The sequence below is a fragment of the Salmo salar genome, chromosome ssa09 (assembly GCF_905237065.1).
Source record: "Salmo salar chromosome ssa09, Ssal_v3.1, whole genome shotgun sequence".
NCBI classification, from domain to species: Eukaryota; Metazoa; Chordata; class Actinopteri; order Salmoniformes; family Salmonidae; genus Salmo; species Salmo salar.
The window spans coordinates 18,899,003-18,926,438 of NC_059450.1; the positions used below are offsets into that span (position 1 = coordinate 18,899,003).

The 27,436-nt window shown below is 42.6% G+C and overlaps 2 protein-coding genes across 5 annotated transcripts in view; one reads left to right on the forward strand and one right to left on the reverse strand.

Annotated features, from left to right (window-relative positions):
• Window positions 1–14,020, reverse strand: part of LOC106610858 (RAC-alpha serine/threonine-protein kinase) — a 42,550-nt gene extending 28,530 nt beyond the window's left edge. For all 3 annotated transcript variants that reach the window (XM_014210496.2, XM_014210495.2, XM_014210494.2), the window contains exons 1-2: window positions 13,780–14,020; window positions 3,153–3,320 (exon numbers count right to left, since the gene is read on the reverse strand). In XM_014210496.2, the coding sequence (XP_014065971.1) occupies window positions 3,153–3,198 (46 nt within the window). In that variant the 5' untranslated portion in view covers window positions 3,199–3,320; window positions 13,780–14,020. The remainder of the gene's footprint in view (window positions 1–3,152; window positions 3,321–13,779) is intronic.
• A 3,968-nt stretch (window positions 14,021–17,988) lies between these two features.
• LOC106610857 (zinc finger and BTB domain-containing protein 18.2) lies at window positions 17,989–24,963 on the forward strand. Of its 2 annotated transcripts, XM_014210492.2 has the most exons (3): window positions 18,020–18,171; window positions 18,921–19,088; window positions 19,511–24,963. In XM_014210492.2, exons 2-3 carry the CDS (start codon window positions 19,028–19,030, stop codon window positions 21,097–21,099), a joined length of 1,650 nt encoding a protein of 549 aa, XP_014065967.1. In that variant the 5' UTR covers window positions 18,020–18,171; window positions 18,921–19,027; the 3' UTR covers window positions 21,100–24,963. The 2 variants fall into 2 exon arrangements, with proteins under 2 accessions (XP_014065968.1, XP_014065967.1); XM_014210493.2 differs by lacking the exon at window positions 18,921–19,088 and having other exon boundaries at window positions 17,989–18,171.
• Window positions 24,964–27,436: the final 2,473 nt, after the last annotated feature.

Sequence of the window (27,436 nt, forward strand, 5' to 3'; positions counted from 1 at the left end):
ATACATCTCTTATGTGTGGAAATATTTGGGAATAGATTTCCAAAATAAAAAATAAAAATAAAAATAAAAAAATCACTTGGAGCTGGTTTCCTGGGATTCTTACAGTCTTACGTCCAACAACGAAAATTCAACAACGAATTTGACTCAAGGGCCGCTAGTTGGGGACCCCTGATTTACAGATTAGGGTACGGCCACATTGAGATTGTGTCCCAAAATCCTGGATGGAGCCAGTGGTTTTTCAATGTCAGATGAATGACAACAGAAATGATTGTCAGACTAAAAATGCATGTCAGTGATGGAGTGGGAAGGCTGATGGAGTGGGTGTGGCCTGATGTTGGGGATCACCCGACTGAGCTGGGCCTATCTGGAACAAAGATACAGAACACTCTGGCCGTTCTGTGGCTTAGACTGGGTGGAATCTACTTTCTTTACTCTGCCAAACAGGAATCAGGGTTAGGAGGGTTAAGGGTGGTATGGATGTTCTCAGCTCCCAGCCAGGCTAGACCTGAGCTGCTTCACTCTGTGGCCTTGTCTGGAGCATGGAATGCAGTCGCGATAGCACGTCATTAAAGGGGCATTTCTGGGGCACTGGGCAAGCCAGTCAACAGCACTGCCACCTACCTGGAAGCACCTTAGAATGCTGCAGAAGCCTGCCTCAATCACGTGCCATCAAACATACACTGTAATGAGTTGTAGACATCAGTCCTGCATTGTCCTGTGACTGCAGTCCATAATATTAAACGGTGCCATCATAAGACATGGTAGTGGTAGGGTTAGAGAGTCAGATCAAACTAAAAGGTTCACAGAATAAGGGCGGCTGGCTAATGGTGATGGCCAGCAGAAGCTCGTTACTGCAGACTCACCTTCTGTGCTGTGGCACCGGGGCAGAGACGGGGTGACAGTGACGTGACATTAAAATCCATTCTGTCATGTAACGGGCAGCAAGCAGGCAGACGCCCTCCAATCAAAACAGAGTTGCTCTGGGTAACATTTCACCGGGCACAGCTGCTAGGGTATGACAGCATGCCAACTCACTATTCCTGAAGGCTTGTTTGTTTGTATATTTTCTTTGTTCTTCAATAATTCAAGGTTAAGATGTGACTTTAGCTCAAGGAGCTTGTCCCCCCCCCCTCACCTGTCACTATTTGACATTTTACGCTGGCAATCTTTCAGAAAACTCCCCGCTTCCTTATCACTCTGGCAAGGAATAGCGGAAATAGTCATACGGTATGTTAACTTACCAAGTGTGTCAACAGTGAGGTAAAGATGTTAAAATCACATGCATGATGTAAACAAAAAAAATTGACCCGGTCAGAAGAACTAGACACCCTTAGAAAGACCCTCCTTAGCTAACATTTGTTATTAATCCGAACTCTTCTAAATGATGAACTTTGGTCCATATACTTCCAACAAGGCAAATGCTGTTCAATCTTTCCTTGTTATTTGTCTCCATGTTTGGTTTGTCATACATTGCCTCTGGTTATCCAGAGAAACATATCTTACATCTGAAGGCATCAGACTGATCTGTGTTCCTCAACCTCTGGCCATGTCCCAAGGATCCAAGGGTGCCAGATATTGATTACCTTGGCGTTTTATGTAAAGCACGGAGGTTCTTTTTGAAACGAGAAGTCAGTAATACCTAGTGTTGCTCTCTCCACCCCAGGGAAGCATCGTCAGGGGTTGCATCAGTGTGCATGGGTCTGGGTCAGCCCGCCTCGGGTGACTATGTTACGACACAGGGCCCTGTTGTGTTCCTGCTGAGGCCTTAGGGAGAGCATACTGCGTAGCATGCTGTTCCCTGGCTTACAGCCTCTGGGACTCTCCTCTTCTAGGGAGGAATTCCGACCCGAGTTAAGCGTATGTAAATGGAACATAATTCCCTTTCTATGCACTTTTCTCTCTATGCGTATTTTGACCTTGAATTTAAGCGTGTGAGAATAGACACACCTTCACCCGCTATTCGTTTGAGATCAAAGAAATGAATATGTGGCAGAGGTGTGTCTACAGATACGGTATATTCTGACCTTGACTTCATTTCCTCGTAACTCCACCACCTTTACGTGCAATGACACCATGAATAAGGTGGAACAACCTGTCGGTTCCAAGTGGAACCACATCTACTTTATTTTCCCCGCTGGAAATAACGCTATTCTCCACGCACTATGGAAGGCAGATCATAAATGGCAGAGTTTAAACCTGGAGCACGACAACTGGACCGTTGTCAGAGTTCCATGATAAGTGAGAATTATGAGGGTAGATTTATAGACCACTATATAGACTACTCTTCAACCCCTATTGTACACTTTTCACCTTCCAATATTACATGGATTGAAAAATTGAATATGGCAACGTTCAGGATGAATCGAACTATTTTTGATTCTCTAATATATTTTGTGCATAAAGGCTCTCCAAATAAATATACTTTCCTAACCCTAAATAATATACAAGATGAGTATTTTTAGATCTAACAAGCAGTGCTAAAAAGGAGAAGAACATTTGTGTATTTACATGGCTTTATTTAATTGATCCCTAATACTCTGAACAGTTCTCTCCATATAGTCTGTAGAGAAAATTCTAATTAAAAAGGAGGTACACTAAATGTAATGGGATGGCTTTAGATGAATGTACAGAGAACACTATTGAATGAAAACGCCACGAGAAAATCTGTTGGCCAGCAAGTGGGAGGGTTTTCAGCTGTTTAATTAAATGTATTCAGCGAGCGCAAGGGAACCACGCCTGCAAAGCCTGTTACACACCTGCATAAGGTAAGTCTGAATACCAACGACTGAGAAGTGCGTAGGAAAGGCGTACATTTCCTAAGTCTGAATCTGGCCCCTAGTGACATATTCCTCTGTCTATCTGTCTCCTGAGCCCCTGTCCCTGGGACCACACCCCTGATCCCTCTCTGTGCTGGAAGATTCCCCTTTGCCCTATGCGGGGGAGCTATAGCCCCAGCTTTGAGGCGCACGTGCACACACACACACAAAGTCAGCAGGTATCTGAGGAATGCCTCCTCGTCCAAACAGGATCACGCCCACCACAGAGCCACACCACACAGTTAGAGCTGCTAGCAGGGTCAGCAGTCATGCACATGTGATAAAACAAGGAGTAAAGCATCTGTTGATACAGGGAAATGGTCCAAACCCACTCACCTCTTTTGTGCAGCCATCCCTCCTTCACTATCGCCACATCAGTCATGTTGGTGTGCAGGTTGGTGTGTCCAGGGTTGTGACAGGGAGAGACACAGCTCTGTCCCCAAGTGTTCTTCGCTCAGGCCAGGGCAGGAGCCTGGAGTCTGGGGCCGTCTTTTCACCAGTTACCTATTAGTGTCAAGGGAAGAGTAAAGCTTAGCCTCATCTGGACAATAACATTAACCCCCGAGTGAACATCCGTACAACTCAGTGAAAACAAGTTTGTCTGTTCAGACAGTGGAAAATAGTTGTGGTGGGTCCTACTCCAGTTCAGTATCACTCCCACACGAGGATCTAGTCAGAACCTCCGACTTCACCACAGGGGAAACCACTTCTAAACAAATGTTTTTATTTAACCAGGTAGGCTAGTTGAGAACAAGTTCTCATTTGCAACTGCGACCTGGCCAAGAAAAAGCATAGCAATTTGACACATACAAACACAGAGTTACACATGGAATAAACAAAAAAAAGTCAATAATACAGTAGAACAAAAGAAAACAAAAAGTCAGTGAGTGCAAATGAGGTAAGTTACGGCAATAAATAGGCCATGGTGGCGAAGTAATTACAATAAAGCAATTAAACACTGGAATGGTATATGTGCAGAAGATGAATGTGCAAGTAGAGATAGTGGGGTGTAAAGGAGCAAGATAAATAAAATAAAATACAGTATGGGGATGAGGAAGGCAGTTGGATGGGCTATTTACAGATGGGCCATGTACAGATGCAGTGATCTGTGAGCAGCTCTGACAGCTGGTGCGGGAGATATGAGTCTCCAGCTTCAGAGATTTTTGCAGTTCGTTCCAGTCATTGGCAGCAGAGAACTGGAAGGAAAGATGACCAAAGGAGGAATTGGCTTTGGGGGTGACCAGTGAGATATACCTGCTAGAGCGCGTGCTACGAGTGGGTGCTGCTATGGTGACCAGTGAGCTGAGATAAGGCGGGGCTTTACCTAGCAGAGACTTGTATATAACCTGTAGCCAGTGGGTTTGGCGACGAGTATGAAGCGAGGGTCAACCAACGAGAGCGTACAGGTCGCAATGGTGGGTAGTGTATGGGCTTTGGTGACAAAACGGACGGCACTGTGATAGACTGCATCCAGTTTGTTGAGTAGAGCGTTGGAGGCTATTTTATAGATGACATCACCGAAGTCGAGGATCGGTAGGATGGTCAGTTTTACGAGGGTATGTTTGGCAGCATGAGTGAAGGATGCTTTGTTGCGATATAGGAAGCCGATTCTAGATTTAATTTTGGATTTGAGATGCTTAATGTGAGTCTAGAAGGAGACTTTACAGTCTAACCAGACACCCAGGTATTTGTAGTTGTCCACGTATTCTAAGTCAGAGCTGTCCAGAGTAGTGATGCTGGACGGGCGAGCAGGTGCACGCAGTGATCGATTGAATTGCATGCATTTAGTTTTACTTGCGTTTAAGAGCAGTTGGAGGCCACGGAAGGAGAGTTGTATGGCATTGAAGCTCGTCTGGAGGTTAGTTAACCTGTTGGGGATAGGGGGCAGTATTTGCACGGCCAGATAAAAAAACGTACCCGATTTAATCTAGTTACTACTCCTGCCCAGTAACTAGAATATGCATATAATTTTGATTTGGATAGAAAACACCCTAAAGTTTCTAAAACTGTTTCAATGGTGTCTGTGAGTATAACAGAACTCATTTGGCAGGCCAAAACCTGAGTCATATGTTTGAGAAATTGAAGTTATAGCATTTATGAGGTATTTGTATTTCGCGCGACGCGATTCCACTGGCTGTTGACTAGGTGGGACGCAAGGTTCCCAGACAGGTTAACTTGGCTTTCGAAGACCTTAGAAAGACAGGGTAGGATAGATATAGGTCTGTAGCAATACCGCCCCCTTTGGCAGTTCTCTCTTGGCGGAAAATGTTATAGTTAGCGATGGAGATTTCAGGGTTTTTGGTGGTTTTCCTAAGCCAGGATTCAGACACGGCTAAGACATCCGGGTTGGCAGAGTGTGCTAAAGCAGTGAGTAAAGCAAACTTAGGGAGTAGGCTTCTAATGTTAACATGCATGAAACCAAGGCTTTTACAGTTACAGAAGTCAACAAATGAGAGCACCTGGGGAGTGGGAGTGGAGCTAGGCACTGCAGGACCTGGATTAACCTCCACATCACCAGAGGAGAAGTAGGATAAGGGTACAGCTAAAGGCTATCAGAACTGGCCGTCTAGCACGTTTGGAACAGAGCAGGTTTCTGGGCACAATAGCATAGATTCAAGGCATAGTGTACAGACAAAGGTAAGGTAGGATGTGAGTACATTGGAGGTAAACCTAGGCATTGGAGTCATGATGAGAGAGATATAGTCTCTAGAGACATTTAAACCAGGTGATGTCATCGCATATGTAGGAGGTGGAACAACATGGTTGGTTAAGGGATATTGAGCAGGGCTAGAGGCTCTACAGTGAAATAAGACAGTAATCACTAACCAGGACAGTAATGGATGAGGCATATTGATATTAGAGAGAGGCATGCGTAGCCAAGTGAACATATGGGTCCGATGAGTGGTTAGCAGACCGGGGCTAAACAAGCTAGCAGTTAGCAGACCGGGTTAGCAAGCAAGCAGTTGGGGGACGTCGCGATGGGGGTTAAGTCTGTTTTTGCCTCTTCGTGCGGTGACGTCGATAGACCAGTCGTGGAATTAGTAGGGTTCCAAGTAGCTCTAGGTAGCAAGTAGGCTGCGGTTAGCAGAATGGGCCTTCAGCGGACGTCGCGCCTGAGGGGCCTGTTAGAATCCTCGGGCAGATTATGTCGGTATTCCAGTCGTAGAGGATCGGCGGGGTTCTGTGCCCCGTACCGGCAGTAGAAGGGGTCCGGATATTGTAGCCCAGGAGTGGGCTTCGGTGGTAGCACAGGAGCCCTGGCCGGGCTAGCTTCAGGCTAATTGGTGCTTGCTCCGGGATGGAAACGCTAGCCAGGAGTAGTCAACCGGGATTACGGTTAGCTAGTTGCGAAGATCCAGATGAAAATGTTCAGAGTTTGAGGTAGGAATCCGGGGATATGGGGAGAAAAAAAAATTAATAATAGGTCCGTTATGCTCTGGTTTGAGTCACGTTGTTCGAACTGGCGAGAGCTTTCCGAGTTAAAGGTTAGCTGATGACCGCTAGCAATGGTGTGCTGACTGATAGCTGGTAGGTAGTTAGCTGGCTAGCTTCAGTTGAGGGATTCCAGATCCGAAGTAAATAGAAATACTTTTGAAAAAAAAACAGATCGACGCCACATTGGGTGAGGCGGGTTGCAGGAGAGTATTTAGAAGTTCAGGTTTAGGAAAATATTTTAAAAGGATATGCAAAGAAAAAAATGTATAAAGATATATACAAGGGACACGACAGGACAAAGACATCTGACTGCTACGCCATCTTGGATTATAATGGCAAAGTCCTGTGACAAGTGTAAGGGCCTGCAGAAATCCCCTTCCATGGGACATCAGTTTCGCTGCCATTTCAGGGGGGAAACCTGTTCCACCGTCAAGACACAACCTTTCCATCCCGTGAAATGGAATAGAAAGACATCTTTGAGCTTTATGTGGATGCAGAGCACAATCAATTCCCATGCATGCCTTTTACTGGATAGCCAGCCCCGTTGAGGGAGCCACAGTAGATGACTATCTCATACCATCCACTGAAATCTACTTATCCTCCAGAGCGCCATCAGGCTATCATCACAAAAGAGGCCGGTTAACGTGACCTCATCACTGGGTGCTGAGGACAACAACAGGAAGCAGAGTGGATATTGACAGGCTGGGAGTTAGTCCCATCTGAAGGAGCCCTGGGCCTAATACTGCACATCCCCCAATAAGTCAGCCTGATCGGTCCCTTTAACATCCATTGAATTGTTTACAAATCGTTATGAGTGAAGCAATATTCATTGGAAACACTACAGTGTTGGAATCAAATGTATTCAATTATTGCAGTAGCACATTGTGCTCCAGTCCTCTCTGGCGGTGGTAGAGACAAAGCTCTGAGGGAAACTGACTGAGAGCAGGCCTGTCCACTGGAGCAGAGTAGACCACATTGAGATCATTTCAAACTGTGATCACAAACCCAGACCAAGCCTCTGCACTCTCAGCCGTCGCTACTGTGGCCTGTGGAAAAGCTGGGACACCGCCAGGACTCAGCCACCACTGCAGCCACTGAATGAACCCAGTACCCTGACAGCAGGTCACATGGTCCAGTGGGCCCCGCCTGCCTGCCTTGCGCGCTCACTCTCTCCCTCTCTGCTTGCCTTTCAATCATTCATCATTCTGGCTCTCGCTCCAGGGGCCACCCCATTCAATGCAAATCAGTGTCATGCAGCAGGGAAGCCACACACAGAGCCAGAGAGAGCCAGAAAGAGAGACCTAACACACTATTAAATTAAATCAAAAACAGGAGCATTTTACATCTGGCTAGAAATAAATAAGGAAATGATCTCAACAGAGAAAAATGTCCTCCTGTTTGCTACCTATATTCCCCCTATAGAATCCCCATACTTCAATGAAGCCATTTCTCCATTCCAGAGGGGGAGCTCAACCATTTCCAGGCCCAGGGACTTGTAGTCTGTGGTGACCTAAAAGCCAGAACTGGATAAGAAAAACTGACACCCTCAGCACACAGGGGGACAAACACCTACCTGAAGGGGAGAGCATTCCATTCTCCATACGCCCCCCTAGACACAACATAACCCCCCCACAATTGGTCACAACTCCTGCAGCTCTGTCGCACGCTGGCTATGTACATAGTGAAAGCTATTATTTGAGGGGACTCCTATGGTAGGTACACCTACAGCTCATCCCTTGGCAGCAGTACTACAGGCTACTTTATCAGACCTCAACCCAGAGTCTCTCAGCGGGTTCAGTCGGTCCACTGACACCCCTATCAGATCACAGCAAAATCACAGCCTACTTGAACAGAGCAATAGTCAATCATGAGGCATCAAAGCCCAATACACTGGCTGCTATTAAGAAATGCTATAGATGGAAGGAAGATATCCAATCCAAGAAAATGTCCCCAAAAATTTCCTAGACAAAATGTTTCCCTGCAATAGTGAAGGTATTCACCTAGCAGTAGCAGTTAGAAAGCCTGAACAGTATATTTGACATAACAGCTTAACATATCAAATTGAAAAGATTTCAAGGAGAAAACCTAAGAACATTTACAGCAATGAGAAATGGTTTGCTGTAGCGTGCAAAAACCTAGGAAAGAAATTGAGAAACCTATCCAACCAAAAACACAGGTACCCAGAAAACCATAACATTCACTTTTAATATGGGGAAACACTAAAGCAGTAGGGCCTTTCCATCGAAAAGGACCCAATGAGCAACAACATGAAGTTCACAGAAGCATATCAAATTGGGTATAAAATGAAAGCTAAGAGTTTTGGGAAATGAAGGTATACAGTGCATTTGGAAAGTATTCAGACCCCTTGACTTCTTCCACATTTTGATACATTACAGGATTATTCTAAAATTGATTAAATATCCCCCCCCCCAATCTACATACAATACCCCATAATTACAAAGCAAAAACAGGTTCAGAAATGTGTGCAAATGTATATTTAAAAAAAAAAAAGGAAATAACATTTACATAAGTATTCAGACCCTTTACGCAGTACTTTGAAGCCTCGAGTCTTCTTGGGTATGACCCTACAAGCTTTGCACACCTGTATTTGGGGAGATTCTCCCATTATTCTCGGTAGATTCTCTCAAGCTCTGTCAGGTTGGATGGAGAGCGTCGCTGCACAGCTATTTTTCAGGTCTCTCCAGAGATGTTCGATCGGGTTCAAGTCCGTGCGGTGGCTGGGCCACTCAAGTACATTGAAAATTGTCCCGAAGCCACTCCTGCGTTGTCTTGGCTGTGTGCTTAGGGTTGTTGTCCTGTTGGAAGGTGAACCTTCGCCAAAGTCCTGAGCGCTTTGGAGCAGTTTATCAAGGATCTCTCTGTACTTTGTTCCGTTTATCTTTCAATCCTGACGAGTAGCCCAGTCCCTGCTGCTGAAAAACATCCCTACTGCATAACGCTGCCACCACGACGGTGCTAGGATTCCTCCAGACGTGACGCTTGGCATTCAGGCCAAAGAGTTCAATCTTGGTTTCATCAGACCAGAGAATCTTGTGAATCTTTGAGAGTCCTTTAGGTGCCTTTTGGCAAACTCAAAGCAGGCTGTCAAGTTCCTTTTACAGAGGGGGGGCTTCCATCTGGCCACTCAACCATAATGGCTTGATTGGTGGAGTGCTGCAGAGATGGTTGTCCTTTCTGCAAGGTTCTCCGATCTCCACAGAGGAACTCTGACAGAGCTCCAGAGTGACCATCAGGTTCTTGGTCACCTCCCTGACCAAGGCCCTTCTCCCCCGATTGCTCAGTTTGCCCGGGCAGCCAGCTCTAGGAAAAGTCTTGGTGGTTCCAAACTTCTTCCATTTAAGAATGATGGAAGCTACTGTGTTCTTGGGGACCTTCAATGTTGCAGAATGTTTTTTCTACCCTCACCCAGATCTTTGCCTCATGGCTTGGTTTTTGCTCTCCCATCCAATGTCAACTGTGGGACCATATATAGACAGGTGTGTGCCTTTCCAAATCATGTCCAATCAATTGAATTTACCACAGGTGGACTCCAATCAAGTTGTAGAAACATCTCAAGGATGATAATTGAAACAGGATGGGCCTGAGCTCAATTTCAAGTCTCATAGCAAAGGCTCTGAATAAGATATCTCGTTTAAGTTTTTAATAAAATGTGGAAAAATGTCTAAAAACCTGTTTTCGCTTTGTCATTATGAGGTATTGCATGTAGATTGATGAGAATTATTTTTTATAATAACGTAAAAAGGGAAGGGGTCTGAATACTTTCCGAATGCACTGTAGATACACATTTTTCTAACATTTACCCATCTTAAATATTAGGCATAGGTAAACGCTTTGATTTCTGTATTAACAGATGTAAAAGGTGTTTTAGAAAATATCTACCAGGAAAAGTCTTAACACATCAAAACACAAATGTTGATGTTAAGACCCCTGGCCACACTTATATTTACTGTTGGAGAAATTGTGGCTTGTTATTCTGTTACCAAAAACCCAACATGTCTTTAAGATATTTTCTAATTTCGCTCCCTCATGAGGGAGAATAATGAAAGTTTGCAGAAGTAACAAGTAATGGTAGACCTACCAGTTAGTTATTTTGATTTTACTGATACCATATTTGTAAGTGAGTAAAACTCATAAATTCTGTTACCAAATTGGAAACCAAAAAAGCCTGTGCAACCAGTATTAGCTCCAGGGAGCCAATAGTTTTGTCCTTGCCGTTTGCCCTTACTTTCCCAAATAAAAATTGTAAACTTAAGTTTACAAAAATAAAATTGCTTCTGCAATTTTGACAATCCAACAACAAGATGCGGAGAACAAAACCTATTTTAGAAAAAAAATAGAATTATTTAAGAAAAGTTCAAGGGTGCCAATGTATTTGTCCGCAACTGTATCACTGTGCTATTTACACTACTCCAGCAGAATCACTATATTTCAATTAGGAATTCTTTAATGTCCTTCAAGCAGAAAACAGCCATTTCCAGGTGCAGGGAAATGTGCTGCTGTGTGGCGACTGGAACACTAGGACTAGGTCCGAGCCTGACTGTATAGACCCACAGGGCAACAACCATGTGTTGGGCCAAACCACTCCGTACAAACCACCAACCATTATACAAAGTAGCAACCTTCACTGTCCCATCAACAAATGTGGTAGAGAGCTAATACATGGAAGGATCAGAGGGGACTCTTTGGGGAGGTTCACATATTCTTCAGCTCTTGGGTCTAGTGTAGTTGATTATGCAATCACTCTCATGGACCCCTCCTCCATCAATGCAGTCACTGTCAGGAAGCAAACTCCTCTTTCAGACCATAACCAAATAAATGTGTTTCTGAAAATGATTGGACAACCCGGAGAGAGAGAGCCCAGTAAGCTGTATAAACTGAATCAAAAATACAGATGGGCTCCAGAGAGCGGGAAATTTCATTCAAGCGCTCAAAATCGGCAGAATTAAATTACAAATCACTCAAATGTATTAATCAATTTGCAAGTAACACAAATTATGTTAATATGGCTGTTATCATCTTCCAAAAGGGTAGTAAGAAAAAGCACGACTAAAATAAATACAATTGTTTGACAATGAACATTAAAACATCAGAAAAGAACTAAGGCATTTGTTAAACCTAAAACATCAGCAGCCAGAGAACCCAGATTTACGTTTCAGATATGCTTCAACTCTCAAACAATACAAACTGCCCATAATAAATGTATAAAACACCAGTCAAAAGTTGACACACCTACTCATTTCAGGGTTTTTCTAAATGTTTTACTATTTTCTACATTGTAGAATAATAGCGAAGACATCAAAACTATGAAATAACACATATGGAAATCACGTAGTAACCAAAAAGAAAGGAGAAAAAAAGTGTTAAACAAATCAAAATATATTTGAGATTCTTCAAAGTAGCCACCCTTTGCATTGATGACAGCTTGCACACGCTTGGCATTCTCTCAACCAGCTTCATGATGAATGCTATTCCAACAGTCTTGAAGGAGGTCCCACATATGATGAGCACTTGTTGGCTGCTTTTCCTTTACTCTGCAGCCCAACTCATCCCAAACCATCTCAATTGGGTTGAGGTCGGGTGATTGTGGAGGCCAGGTCATCTGATGCAGTACTCCATCACTCTCCTTCTTGGTCAAATAGCCCTTACACAGCCTGGAGGTGTGTTGGGTTATTGTCCTGTTGAATGAACCCCATCCACCCCTAAAATGGTTTCATCAGTGTTTAGCTTTCGCACTACAGTTAGGCTAAGCAGTAGGCTAGGCAGTAGGCTAGTATCTGGTGTGATGATCTGTGAGGTGATGGCAAATAAAATGTTTTGTGATTTGTCAGTAAACGACTTGTCAAGTCAGGTGCTCTGGGTCTTGTATACACTGTAACAAGTTAATTGAAGATATGTAATATGCTGAAAAGTGGCCAAACTAAGTTCATATTTTTCAGGCAATGGGTGCAGCCATCTTTGACTTTGTTTATTTGCATCTTACAGTGAATGGGCATTGAAAAGTAGTAGAAATTTGGTCAGTCCACCCAGGCCTTGATGTTAACGTCCAGAAAGACAGGTCTGGACCAAATTTGATCCTATCAGATGTATGTTTCACAAGTTTGGATAGCTCAGCACAGTAAAGTATACAGGACAATACAGTACCGTGAGAAGAGCACAATATAATACAGTACAATAAAGTTGAGAAAAATATAGTACAGTAGTGTAGAGTACAATATACCATACTTTACCAAACTCCACTGAACTCTGTTTCACTGTAAGTCCAAAATTGTGAAACATTAGGAGAATGACATTCATATCTATAATTATGCATTTCTATGTAGTACATATCAGGGACCCATTATGTAATTCCGTTACTGTAATTCCATTACCAGGTGTAAATCCAATTCACTTAGTGTAGTTCAATAACCAAAATGTTCTGAATCTGAAAGGCAGCAACTCTTAACATTCACCCGTCTCCTCTGCAAAAATCGAACAATTGGTTACACTTCATCAGCATCTTGTATCTGCACATGGAATCCCCCAATCCCATTATATGCTGTTGGTGCTGATTTGAGGGCTTGAAGTTCAGAATGTAAACAACTTGCTTGCAGCCACATGGACGGAAGCAGTGTTGTGACTGTGACAAAGAGAGACTGTGGAGAGAAGTACAGTCATATGATGTGCATTGAGGGCCAGGCAACGATCCTGGGGGGGGGGGGCAGCATCTCCCAGGAAGGACAGGGTCAAACAGTAACAACATCACTTCACCAGCCTCAGACCAATGTCACAAGCTGCTGCTGTGCTTTGGATCAAGTTGTGTACCGTTTCAGGCATCGCTACATTGTAACAATGCAACAAAGTGGCTGACTGCCTTAAGATACTCCACATTTAAAATAGCGTGGAACTTGGAATGAAGCCAGTAAAATATGTCATCTCGTGTGACATACAGACGAACAGATTAGAAAACAAAATAAACTGTCTTGACGAACGTTCAGAGAAATTAATGACTGGGTGGCCACAAACACAACAACATCAACGTTTGTTTTTAAGACCCGTTGTATAGTAATTTAAAATGTCCATAAAGTTAATTTAGAAAACTGATAGTTCCTGTAGTAGGTGACTTGTATGAAATTAACGTGCAGTAAAAACGTCACAAACATGTCCGGCCTGCCTTGTAGCCTGTCTCAAAGGCTGACATAAGCGTCCTGTTCAAAAAGCTCTCAATAAATTACAATGTTAAAAATAAAAAATAAACATTTTAGTATTATTTGAGGCACAACCTCTACTAAGGTTAAAGTTTAAACACTTAAATAACTTCACCTGCAAAAATAACTGCACCCGGAAATAAACTGTTTTCAGGAATGGACTTCAATTTAGGCGCACATTTAACGATTTTAGACTGGATATGGGGCCTAGCAGGGCAGCGTGAGTGAGAGTAACCGCATCATCCTATGTAATACAATGGGACCTACCCTCTAGTAGCAGTCGACCTCACAGTCAACACGAGAAACAAAATGTAGGCATTTACCTGGACAGGATTTCAATAGTGTGTCCGTTGCATTATAATGAGCTGTTTCGGTGATTTACTTAGTTGATAAATCCTTCAATAATCTGGACAAAACGTGCTCTCATTTACTCCGTTTTTCTCGCCTTTCTTCCACTACACCTCCCAAACGTTCTGTCTGCAATGCTTCTGTGGCATACTTATCCCCCAGGTCCTAGCGCCGATCTTCCCGTCTGCGATCCACAGAAGTGGCTACTCAGAGGCGCACAGGCCAACATTAACATAGGGTACTCTAAAATATTCTGAATATATGCTTTTTTTCTCTATATTTGGAGATAATATATATTTGTATATAGGTTGAGACATCAGAGGCATCCCATTCTAAAACGTATATTGTTTTACTTCACTTTCACATAATTTCTTCTGTCGTCACTTTTGACAGTGTTGTCATCAATTTGATCAGCTGATACTGGATATTGTATAGCCTAGTCCACAGAATGCTTGTAGTCTACATCATTTATTTAGTTTTATTTAACCTTTATTTAACTAATCATAACTAATTAGAAAATGATAACCAACAGACAGCCTATCTGGTCAAATATTATAACGTTCTGATCCAATGAGAATGTATATTGTATTTGCACCATGTGTTTCTTACTATATGAACAAAGGTTCATATTAATGTATTGCCGCATATGATACTACCAGTCCTATGTTTAGCATTAGACATATTAATGTGCTGCCTCTAACAACACACTTGTTTTGACAGAGACTTGTTGAAAGGTTGCGTAATTATTGAGTAATATCTCAACGGCAGGCGGGTGGAGGAGGATGGGGCTACTGGCAACCCTCTCCCTTTGATGAAGCATTTATTGACCCCCTGCCTCCCCCTCCAGTTCTGTGCCATTTCCCCTCATTGTCACTTGTACTGTAAATGAGATATTCACAACTTGAAACAGGGCTGACCATTTGTAGGCAATAACCTCATAGAAGCAGGGCTGACCGACTGTAACCAGTAACCTCCTGTTGTTGTTTTTCAGTGATGACTTCGTCCTCCCTGGATTGAAACTTTGCCCTAGTGGAGAGTAGTGTAGTGGAGTATCCTACCATGACATGTTACTGATCTCTCTTTCATAAGGTCAAAGGACAATGTTTAGTTTGCTCTACCAGACAAGCATAAATCCTGCTTCCTCACCGTCTGTCTCTCTTTTCCTCTTTCTATCTGTTCAAAAACAAAGAGAAAACGCTACGCAGACAGTGTAGCTGCCATCTGACATAAGCTATTTATGTTTCTGTATAGCTATTTACTCACATACTTTGCTTAGCATTAAATCTGTTTGGTGCCAAATGATATGGTTTAGAAAAACTTGAATACTGCATTCAGTATTTGAGATAATGTAAAAGAAGACACACCTGATGTCCTGCTGCTAAATATGTATAGGATATATAGGAGCATCGAAGCGTGCAGCTTCTATGTCAAAGCAAAGGCTCAGATCAAGAGAGAGTTTGATTTTCATACAGTTAACTCTGCAGTGTCAACCAATACCAATACAATACCATTCATGATAAAACAAAACAAAACCACAGTTGCTTTTTTATTATTATTCAAGATTCAATTCAATACATTAGGGGGGAAACCAGTAGAACAAATGGTTTGATATAAATAGTGACAATTAGGCAGCATGCTTAAAATGTATAAATCCCTCAAGTAAACAGTGGTCATTTACATCCAGCCCCCTGATGAGCCCATTGGTCCAAATTAATGATATGGTTCAACTGTGCCTGGCTGAGCTGGCTGCAGAGGAATGCAGGGTCTTTGTCTGTCTGAGTGAGGAGTGATTCTGGGGGAGAATGCCATTGATGATTGCAGAGAGGAGGAATTAACCTCCAGAAAGTGCTCGTTCTCTCTCTCTCTCTCTCTCTCTCTCTCTCTCTCTCTCTCTCTCTCTCTCGCCTTTAATAGATCATGGATATTTTTACTACTAAAATCAATATCAACCTACAGGAAGAGAGAACACAAAGAAATATACCTTCTGTTCTTTTACGCTTTGCTTAGGTTCATGTGGACAAGGGTTGGAACAAGATGCCAAAGTGATTATAGATGTAATGTCAATGGTAGACTAAAATGGAATAAAGCAGAAACTGGATAAGAATCTTTAACCATGGCCTCTTTTGACCAGTGCCTGACATTTCTCGTCACATTACTCATTCCCCACTGTGTCAAGGGGCAGAGAGTAGCCGCAAACGCCCCTTCAAAACACACAACAGCTGGAACATAGGGCAGATGACTGAAGCAGTTGCAGGGTGGGTAGGGAGGGGCCACAAGATGAGCAGCTGCACTTGAAGCCCCTATCTGTGCTGTGCTTTATAAACTACAGCAATTGAAATGTTCAACGAATGAGAAACGTCTTTACCTCAACATATGTATTTTGAAAACATGGAATTAGAAATCCATTAAAGGGATACTATGGGATACCATTTTTTTTTGTCTCTGTGTCCAGTATGAAGGAAGTTAGAGGTAGTTCCACGAACCGATGCTAACTAGTGTTAGTACAATGACTGGAAGTGATAGTGTTAGTCTATCACTTCCAGTCATTGCGCTAACGCTAGTTAGCAATTGTGCTAGCGCTAGTTACAAATTCCTTCAAACTTCAAGAAGAGACATAACATAAAAGTTCATCTGACTCTGGTGAAGTAGATGAAGGGCCTCATTGTCAAAATCTCAAAATATCCCTTTTAGATCAGTGAAAATGAGCAAAATCTGTATTTTGATGTTAATTTCTCACAATAAACAATCCTTATGATCAGTGGTGTAGAGGAGGGTATAGGCAGGTATATGCTGTATGCCCACTTTGTTTGTGGGCATTGAATATACTCACTTCTTACTCCTTATGATATGTGTCAAAGTAGTGTAGTGGAGGTATACGCTGTGTATGAAATGTTGAAAGAGGGGAGATCTACAGAGAACAGGAGAGTGCATATGAGGAAGTCTTTATAAAATATTTGCCTCCACATTCTGTGGTGGGATTTGGCCTATAGGCTACTTTGAAGCAAGGTAAGACATGCCTCATAATATAAAGTAAAACTTCCAGGTTTCAAACAATGAAGGAACAGAAAAAATATAGCAAATCTAATCATAGGCCTAACTGGTAGATGGAAAGGCTTTCCCCAAAAAAACTTCTCAATTAAATGTTAACTAGCTACAAAGCAGCCTATGCCTACCTGGCAGAATGATATGATTATTTGCATCAATCCAGTGGCCATTTGTTTGCAAACACCATTTCATGTATGCTATAGAAACATCACTAACCAAACAACAGTGCTAGGTGCCTGCACGGTTGAATTAAAGGGTAACTACACAAATTGTTTTACATTTCTTAGATTTTTCTCAGACCTCAAAAGTGGTCTCCTGATGTGGTTTAAGCATTGTTATGGATTTAGGACACCCAAGTTTGTTGTTTTTCTATTAAAAAGCAGAAAATGTTTGGAAAAATCTGAAACCTGTGAATTTCTGATGCAGTTGACAGTCTCATTAATCTATTTCAATAGCAGGCCTACTTACACAGTACAGCTTGGGCTGTCCTGACTGAGAGAGACCCATATGAGATTGATCATTTTAGGTCATTCAGAGTGTTTGTCATCAAATTTTTCTATGGGGGTCGTTTCCTTCACTGGGTGGGTCGTTGGGAAATGTTTTGCCAAAGTAGAGTATACTCACTTCTACCACTACAGCACTGCTTGTGATCAACTCCTCATTGAGAAATAAACATGTTAATTGAACAGGTTCCATCAGTCCAAAAGAAAAGATCGAAGTGTATATGTTCTTATAGATGTGACAGAGAGTTGGGGTTATGGCAAGTTGCAATAGCTTCATGGTTAGATGTATTCTGGGGCCAGGGAATTCCATCCCATTCAATATAAATTGTACCAACAAGATAAAATACATATCTGTTGGAATAGCCTATCAAATGTATTGTTCTGACTCCTTCTCAGATTCAAATATATAGAACCGGAGCATAACTGTCTCTTCCATATAGACCTACATTAAAGACAAGAAAGACATTTCTCAATAACGTTGGCACATATTAAGCACATAAGTCTTTCAAAGCATAAATCAATTCCCAGGTGGACATATTCCAGAAAAGGGAGATGGATTTAGGTCAAATTGTGTTATCAAGGAACATTGCTACTTGCTGCCTCTGTGCGAGTTCATGCAGTAGTACAGAACGTATTGTGGTCGGCGTTATCGCGAGACTGGTCCATTAACAACCTGCTTGACACACAGCACTGAGCGCAGCTTGCCTGCCTGGGTCGAACTGAGCTAAAGAAACGACAGGAGAAGCTGCGAACATCTGGCCTAACATCATGAAAGGACGTCGGAACATTTAGAAAAATACGGTGACTTGGCAAATATCTGTAAGTATTGCGGTTTGACAATGAAAATGTTGAAACCGAAAGTTATAATACACTGCGCTGTTGGCTTGGTCAGCGACAGTTGCTGAGTTCATTTGCTGTTAAAGGCTTCATGCCATGCATTACGACCATGTAGGCTTATCTTCCTGCGTTCTTGCCTGCTTGTAGTTTTCCTTACGTTAAAACAGGCCAAACTAGTGCGCGTAAAGCAAATGGTTGTATGGTCGGGTTTATTATATGTTAGGCCTAATTAAAAGTATGATATGGACATTGATGTTTGTGCTTTTCGTCTGGTCTATTGCTATTTTATTTACTTTAAATGTTGTTAAACCAATAAAGGTTTTTTTTTTGTATATAAAGTCTGGTTGACCAGTGCGTAAATTGAACAACGACGCATTATAAAGTTAACCACATTGACTGTTGTCAAGTGTTTTTTGTTACTTGAATAATAGACGAATTGTCGGAAAAAGTTTAATATTTTAGTGCTGGGACTGATGCAACCTCTTAAACAAGTTTCTTTTTTGTACGTAGCTCGATTCGGAGTAGGCTAACATATGGTAAGGGGAGCACCGCTGGAGGTAGCGTTTCCATTGCGGTGATGTCAGAGTAGCTGACTCCACAGCTTGCAGTGTATTTAGCGAACAGAGCACCAGTTTACTCACTCCCCCGAGCTTTTTTCTTAACCTTGCCCGATGGGCGAGTGCTGGTATTCACAAGCCTGAGTGTTTGTCCGTCTATTTTTTGCGTTCTAGGTAAATTGAACGGTTCCTCATGATTGTTCAGTAAACACGAACAGCCGAATAGACAGAGTTTTGGTCTGTGTGTGCGACTGTGCCTGGTCCGTCCTGTCCGCATTTTCATGGGAAGCGCAAAAACTAATGATCAACTAATCGGACTGCTGTTGGTTACTGGAGAGAAAGGTAGGAGACGTTTAGTTACTGGATAACACTGATAAACAGACACCGCAAGTTGTAGTCAAGAAATCTGAATAATATACAAATGTTACATTGATTAAGCAGGGCATATTAATGCGTAAAGAAGTCGATATGAAAAGGATATTTACCATATTGTAATGACGAAATTAAGTCCGAGTTTAACTTTTTGTTGTTGACAACTGTATGTGGAAGTCTCCCGTTTTGATTGCCAATGTTTGCTTTGCAGTGATAGACTACTTTGTCATTTTCTGCAAGTTTTATTATTTTTCCTGTACATTTCCTTTGGGGTTGGGATACTTTTGTTTGTAGTTGCCTCAAACACCAGATGAGTTGTTAACTCTCTGTGGCACCCTCTAAATGGCTGCATTTCGTTTATTCAATATCCAGTTTTTCCTGTTTTTCATCAGGTTATGAAGGAAGAATGGAGTTCCCAGACCATAGCCATCAGTTGCTGCAGTGCCTGAGTCAGCAGCGTCACCAAGGTTTCCTCTGTGACTGCACTGTTCTTGTTGGGGAGGCGCGATTCAAAGCACACAGAGCCGTGTTGGCCTCATGCAGCATGTACTTCCATCTCTTCTACAGGGACCAGCCAGACAAAAGGGACGTTGTGCATCTGAGCAGTGACATTGTGACAGCCCCGGCTTTCAGTCTGCTCCTTGAGTTTATGTATGAGGGGAAGCTGGAATTCAACACTCTGCCAGTGGAGGATGTCCTGGCTGCGGCCAGTTACCTTCACATGTATGATATAGTGAAAGTGTGCAAAAGCAAGCTGAAAGATAAGGAACTATCCACCCTGGATGAGAAGGTTACTGAGGGGATAACACAGGAGAACTCCTCAGAAAGCGAGCTGCACAGCAAGCAGCCAGGGCCAGGCCGGCGACAGACACGGACACAGCAGCCGCACCAGAGAGCCCCCCCGGGAGAGGAGTTTGACATGGACAACAGCAAAGTCAGGCTGGCTGTCACAGATTGTGATAGGTCTGCACAGAGCAGGCAGAAGGCAAATGGTCACCCTGGCAGGTCCCCGGACCTTGTAGGTGTCAATTATGTGTCAGCAGAGGCCGAGCCCTGCGTCCAAACAGCTGGAAAAACAAAAGCTGATGTCAGTAGTTCCACAGTATTGTTGTCCCAGAGGTCCCGGGCTTCAGATGACATGGACTGCGCTCTGGATTTGTCTTTCAAGCCACTGTCTAGCAGAGATCCCTTACACCCCTCCTACGTCTCAGGACAGCTGGCCCTCGACAGCCAGCAGCAGGGCACTGAGCCACTTGTTAAAGACGAACACGACTTGCTGTCAGAGCAGGAGGACAGTGAGTCGATGAGCCCGGAGAGCCAGCGCTTTGGGAATAGTGCCAGGAGCTCAGTGGTGACAGGGTTCACTGCCCTCTTCCCAGGCAACAACGGCTCCACGGCGGCCCTGCTCTCCCAGGAGGAAGACCTGATGGAGGAGGGGGAGAGCTGTGGGGGAAGGGAGAGCACGAGAGGCAGAGAGGGCGAGGAAAGGAGGGGGAGGCTGCTGGGGGACAGCGAGGAGGAGGATGACCCGGCCTCCTCGGACATCTCCACTTCCAGTGGGGTGCTCCTGCCCCCGGGGCAACAGGTGTGTGTGTGCCCACTCTGCAGCAAAGTGTTCCCCAGTCCCCATGTGCTCCAACTGCACCTCAGCTCGCACTTCCGCGAGAAGGACGGGGCTCGCTCCAAGCTCTCCCCCGACGGCTCTGTTCCCACCTGCTCACAGTGTGGCAAGACCTTCTCCTGCATGTACACCCTGAAGCGGCATGAGCGCACACACTCTGGCGAGAAGCCGTACACCTGTGGCCAGTGCGGCAAGAGCTTCCAGTACTCTCATAACTTGAGCCGGCATGCCGTGGTTCACACACGTGAGAAGCCTCATGCCTGCAAGTGGTGTGAGCGGCGCTTCACCCAGTCTGGGGACCTGTACCGCCACATCCGGAAGTTCCACTGTGGCCTTGTCAAGACCCTCGCCATTGGATAAACCCCTCTCACCAGTGCCATGAAATAAGACAGAGTAAGGTTTTATCACTCCCTGAGTACTACTGCGTATACTTATCTAGTTATACATATTCACAAATTAATAATGACATCCTTTTGGAATTCTACTCTGGCATTTCTTAAGTTAAATTGTAGCAACTTCAGAATGCACAAAACTGGATTTCACTGGAAAGATGTTCGGGCTTTGTCATTGGCCTATATGATTTAGTTGCACAAAACTAACATGCTTTTCAACTCAAGCTGGATATTCTGTATGTTAAAGGTGGACAAATCAGTTGCACTTGTCTATTTCTGTATTGGTACTGCAAAACTGCTGAGCTGGATGAAGAGTATTCTGCTAAAAGAAACATATCTATGTACATACCTTATGTGCAAGGAAATTATAGCACAATATCCTGAATGGATGAACAACGTCTGAGTAGTGCACATGGGGAAGGAGAAACAAAAACCGTCCAAGAGTAGCAGTATATTTTCTTTTTTAAATACAACCTTATTTATTAGTCTACATGCTACAGTCTACAGGAACAAATATCAAAAGGCACTGAAACAATATTTGAAGTTGGAATACTGGAATTCTTTTTTTTTGGGGGGGGGGGTAGCTAGTATTTACATTTTCTTTATGGTAGGAATGAAGCAGACCACATAAATAATGTTACCTAGAATAGAGGACTAAAAGAAAGATGAGTGGCAAGGGTTTTTAATATCATAGTAAAATGGAGCTTGTCCTGAAGGAATTACTTTTTTTGCTGCACTGGCCTTTCAATGTTCATCACAGCTGGCTTAGAATCAGGCTGCTGAATGAACATTTAGAAGTGAATTGTACTATCATCTTTCCACTCTAGTATGATGCAAAACAGTTTCACTATGAAGTGAAAGAATGCCTGTATCACTGGTGCCTACTGAACTTCTTGACACTCCTCTTGTTCTCAGGCAAGCATGGGACCTCTTGCCATCAATACAACTAATCTGTGGGCCTTCAAAAACGTGGTTAGCACTTTCCGTTTACAGTGCATGAATACCAGGAAATAACTTGGTCACTCTGTGATAGTATTCCAGTTGACTAATCAGTGTATTTAGAACAATGTAATAAATGTGCCATAAATCAATCTCTTTTATTGATTAACAGTTGTTGACTTCTATTTAGTAAGTTCAATTTCTGGGTTAATTTTCTGTATTTCGGCACTGTAGAAGAAAGGGTAACCACGTGAATATTCCATTGCTGTCCATGTAATAATGCTGGAGACATGCCCCGATAGACAGGGCAGAGAGTAGGTGAGGTGGTAAGTATATACTCTGTGTGCCTCAGTGCTTCTCTGAGGAGATGGTGTACTGTGGATATCTTGTTGCCACGCTGTTCGTTCATCAGAACTTCATCAGTTTATTTCGCCCCTTGCATTTACACTTATACTGTCCTATCTATTTTTCTGTTAATGTTGAAGTACTACTGATAATGTTTGAGTGAAACCTTTGGTGAAACTTAGCTTGACAGAGTCCTTGGACAGAATATGTACTTTATGAGCCTGTTATGTGTTGGAAGGATTTCATTGTAGTTGGGTTCATTTTGATGCTATACATATGGATTCCTACAAGGTGAGTAGCACTAAAAGTCCAAGAAATTTGTTTAATCTGTCCTGAGAAGACTTGATCAGAATTATTTATTAGTTTAACTTGGTTCAGGGTTTAGTTTAGGTGTGATCTGTTAAGATGAGCTCATTTCTCTAAGCTTGAAAGACTTTTGATGTCTTGCCTTGGTATTGGGGCTGTTTTTATTACTTTCTGTAAATCCAGTTACTGTAATGAATTGGTCTGTTAATTAATGTATCTTAAACAGAATTCTTAAATTAAGTATTCAAGATTTGTCTCACCACCCGTAGCGAAGCACTTGTTTTGAGCATGCATATAGTTTCAACACTGATATTGTCTAGGCTGCTATTTCTTACTATTTGTATATTTAATGTAAATATATATTCTATTTATCAGTGTCGTTTCTCTTTATTACAAGAACACATGTAGAGTTGAGAAAGCAAGGTGTCTTACAAAGGCTTCAATCTCTTAGGGAAGAGTTTCATGTCTTCCCTCCCCCTTGGTTTGGGCTTCCTTTTCCTGTCTCACTCCAGTGAATTTGGTTTCCTTTTCATATTTAAGGTCTCATAGGCCATCTCTTCACTACATATCAGAAAAGGGAATAATATTGCTATGACTGCTGTTCCAGCAGAGGAAGCAGTTGTTCACAAGCCCAAACACACTGATTATGGTATAGAATATCTATAGAAATCCTACAATACGAGCATTGTTCTCCTGTCCCAGGTAGTTCTCAAGGGATAATTTTGCATCTCTGCTTTCGCTGTTGGGAAAAAGGCAGCATGAGTCTCTCTTTGCACTTTTCGTATTGAATGGAGCCATTGGAATGTGAGAAATGCATTTAGCAACGAGAGACCTGGGAGACAGTAAACAGGTGCATTGTCTGGAGGCATCAAAGAACAGCCCTCAATTCCCAGCATGCATTAGATAAGTGCTTCATTGTTCTTTTATGTGGAGAGGATACCACAGCGACTCCATTGGTGTTTCAAGAACCTGTTTGAGATAAGGTATTGCAACACTGATTAATCTGAATTTTATAATAGGAAAAGTAGTATGTAGGTAGTATTTATTAACATCTAGTTATGCCTATTTCATCATCCTCCCACTGGAATGTGTTTCCCAATATTTCATGAAGCTGTGTGTTTTCAGAAATGTCATGTAGTGTTAACAATGAGTGGTATTTCAATCAAAACACAGGAATGTAGATTCATTCGTGTATTTTGAAAGGAATTTTTTTACATGATGCAGTTGAAACAATGATTTATTGTTTTTCTCATGCAGCTGTGCAGGGTTAGAAAACTATGTAAAATCTTCTCTTGCTGGTTTCTCAGTCATTATTTATATCTCCAGGATCATCACAGAATGTGCCTTGCAGACACAAGTGTTGCACCTGGAGTTGCCCTTTTTGTACACTGCGAGTTTGCTACAGACTGCTGTGATGACCATACAAACTTCTGTTAATTATTATATATATTTTTTTCATAGTATCAAAACGTCAACAAAGCCCATTGTTTCTGCTGCTTTTAGAGATGAGTTTCAGAATTGGAGTTCGCAACTGTCAAATTAATTGAAATCTTTGTAAAAGTTTTTAATCTGGAATTCAATGTAATGTTAAGCAAACTGTACGCAGTTATTTGTTTTGTTTGGCTCTAAGCCAAGTCCATGTTTAGGAATTAACCTAATTGTGTTCCATATGATGTCATGTTTAATGTGAAACACAGATATAGATTTAATTTATGTTTGAAAACTCATGCCGGTGCTCCTGATCGTGGGGTTACGTTTTCCTAATTCATGCTATAGGATTTTACGGTCTAAAACTGAGTATTAGGTTACATTTAATACTGGAATTTTGTCTTTGGCAGGTTAAGACTGTGAAATTGTGGATATTCATGAGAAATATTTATTGAATTGTTTCTTGTGCAACATTTGACTGTCTGAATTTTGATTTGTAAAATGAAAGATGCTACTAAATGTCAATGGAAATCTTTTTAATAGATTTTTTAGAAGTGCCATTAGAATGTAATATAATTTTTTAATAAGAAAGGTATATTTTATAGTAATCAATTGCTTCTGTGTTAGTGGTTTATAGATTAGGGGCAATCTTATGCAGAATTGACATTGTAGAACTCGAGGCAATTTATTTGTATGTGTTTTTTTTGTGTGTGTTTTGTTTGCGCTTTCTGAGTGTTCTTGTGTGTGCGTGCTGTGGAGATGTGACAATCTTGAGTTAGGTCTTTTATTAAAATTATGCATAGATTAAACGGAACCCTTTTTTGTGACTCTTGTGGATTTCTTTCTTGTGTTTCCTCCACATCACGTGTATGTGCACAGCTCTGGCCACTTTGATTTAGTTCTTCAATCCTGTGTTTTGTTCTTTACTGACAGTCATACTAAACGGAGACAGGATTTTCCTCCATAAATCTGTATAATCATTGTCATGGGAAATTGAAGAAGTAATACTTAGTTGATTTTTCCAGTACTGACCTTTTAGATATTGTCAAGGAGAGTCTTCATTGTTGCCTGCGCACCAGCAACACCCGATCAGTGTGGGGGTAATGAGAGGACTGTATACTGACAACACAATGTGATAATACTGTGGGTCTTAGTCTCTATCCCATTGAAACCAAAAGCTGCATCCCAAGGACAGGATCTTTAGCGGTGGCATGTCATTATTCCAGAGTTACTGACAATAGTCTGCAGAGAAAATACCTATGAATACTTTCAATTGTTATTTATCCTTATATTAATCACCTTCCATTTCCTTTAATGAAAGGAAACTTAAACTTAAAATTCTGGATTAATTTACATACATGAGCAAACAAACAAAAAGATCCATGAGTAATTGGGGATCTCCATTCCAATTCGCTGGTCATTTTCTTTGCAGAGGGGTCTTAATTATTCCCCCACTGCACATCTAAAGCAATCCAGCTGCTCTGCTATGCATTACCAATAGGGATGAATTGGGAGTTCCCACCATCCTCCCCCACCCAGCACACCCATTCTGTGGTGCACCGACAAGGCAGCATCTACTCAGACCCCATCCCACCCCCGAACTACCGCCCCAACCTTGGCCTCATCCCACCACTATTGTGTGCGTGGGTAGTAGCTCAGCTGCTCCCATTGTCTGCTCCAACTCCCGAGCACCTACTTTATGCACAGACAGATGACAATGCGGTGCTGGCCAGCCATCCACAGCACAAAGAAAATAAGGTCCTCCGAAGATCATTCATAAACACCCTGAACGGCCTCCTGTACAGTACCGCCTAGTAAATAAGGGCCCTCACACTGTAAACATTACTTCAGTTCTCAGGGATTTCACAGCACGATCTGGATGTCACTTCTGCACTAGGCCATCATGTATAGATTTCTATCTACATGAACCAAACCTGAGAATGGAAAGTATGGGCCATGTGATAAGGATTAACTGTTGGATGTCAGAGCTGTGATGTGTACCCTTGAGTTAAATGATAGAATAGTGAAAACTTTCCAGGACCTTTAAGCCTGGTACATTTAGATGGTTTTTGACCTCTACAATACTCTGTTTTTATTTATTCCCCAGTTTAGAGGCAGACTTGAGGGAAGTTGAGATGAAAGTTGTAAGTGTCCACCACCTCACAAGGCCAGCGGTGGGAGCCCTTGACCTCTGAACGGACTGCCAGGGACAGCTGGTGTGGCCCATGTTTATTTATTTATTTCATAACAAAAGACAGGTGGTCAAACTTGAAAAGGGCACACACACACTCCCAGCAACAAACAGCTTGGTACAAACATCCAGTCTCGATTCTCTTATCAAGACACTCATCTGCGGCATAGACATTCTTTTCACTCGCAGACAAATCACCATCACATTGCTCTCATGGAGAGACAGTAACAATGAACTCACAAACACACTGTGGAAAGGTTTTCTCTGTTTTAACATTGTGTTAAAATTATTTGTTCACATAATTGACTTGGTTACATTCAACTTCCCCTACAATACATAAGTTACATTAAGAAGTTGAATATATGAAGGAGTGAATTAGTTAAGACAGTTGTATACATAAAACATATCACTGGTGTTGAGCTCATGCTGGGGTTCCCTTGTTTGGAGTGACTCGTCCGGGGAGTGCCAAGACATTGTGTCCTTGGTCCACTGCACAGCTGCCACTTACTCACACTCAATGACGCATATTTATAGCAGCAGTATCACTGGGCTCGGCGCTCGCACTCCGAGCACAGCTGGTCCCCAAAAGAATGGGTGAAAGACAAAACCACATGCTTCCACTGCAGTTGATGTCCAAGTCTGTCCAGTCTTAGAAGGAAAAGGACGGAATGCCTCCTTCTACAACTGGGTCCTGGACTTCCTGACAGGCCGACCCCAGGTGGTGAGGGTAAGCAACATCACCTCCGCCATGCTGACCCTCGACACGGGGCCCCACAGGGGTGTGTGCTTAGTCCCCTCCTGTACTCCCTGTTCACCCACGGCTGCATGGCCATGCATGACTCCAACACCATCATCAAGTTTCCTGATGACATTACGGTGGTAGGCCTGATCACCAGTTATGATGAGACAGCCTAAAGGGAGGAAGTCAGTGACCTGAAAGTGTAGTGCCAGAACACAGCCTAGTCTCATAGACTGGACGTAATATAGTAAACATAAATCCAGGACACTCAAATTAGTATGATACACTACATGACCAGAAGTATGTGGACACCTGCTCGTCGAACATCTCATTCCATTATCATGGGCATTAATATGG

Excerpts from the sequence above, each read along its gene's own strand:
- LOC106610857 (XM_014210492.2), top strand. The coding sequence starts at position 19,028 with ATGGGAAGCGCAAAAACTAATGATCAACTAATCGGACTGCTGTTGGTT. Across the intron at positions 19,089-19,510 it reads GTTGGTTACTGGAGAGAAAG|GTTATGAAGGAAGAATGGAG; the intron begins GTAGGAGACGTT and ends GTTTTTCATCAG.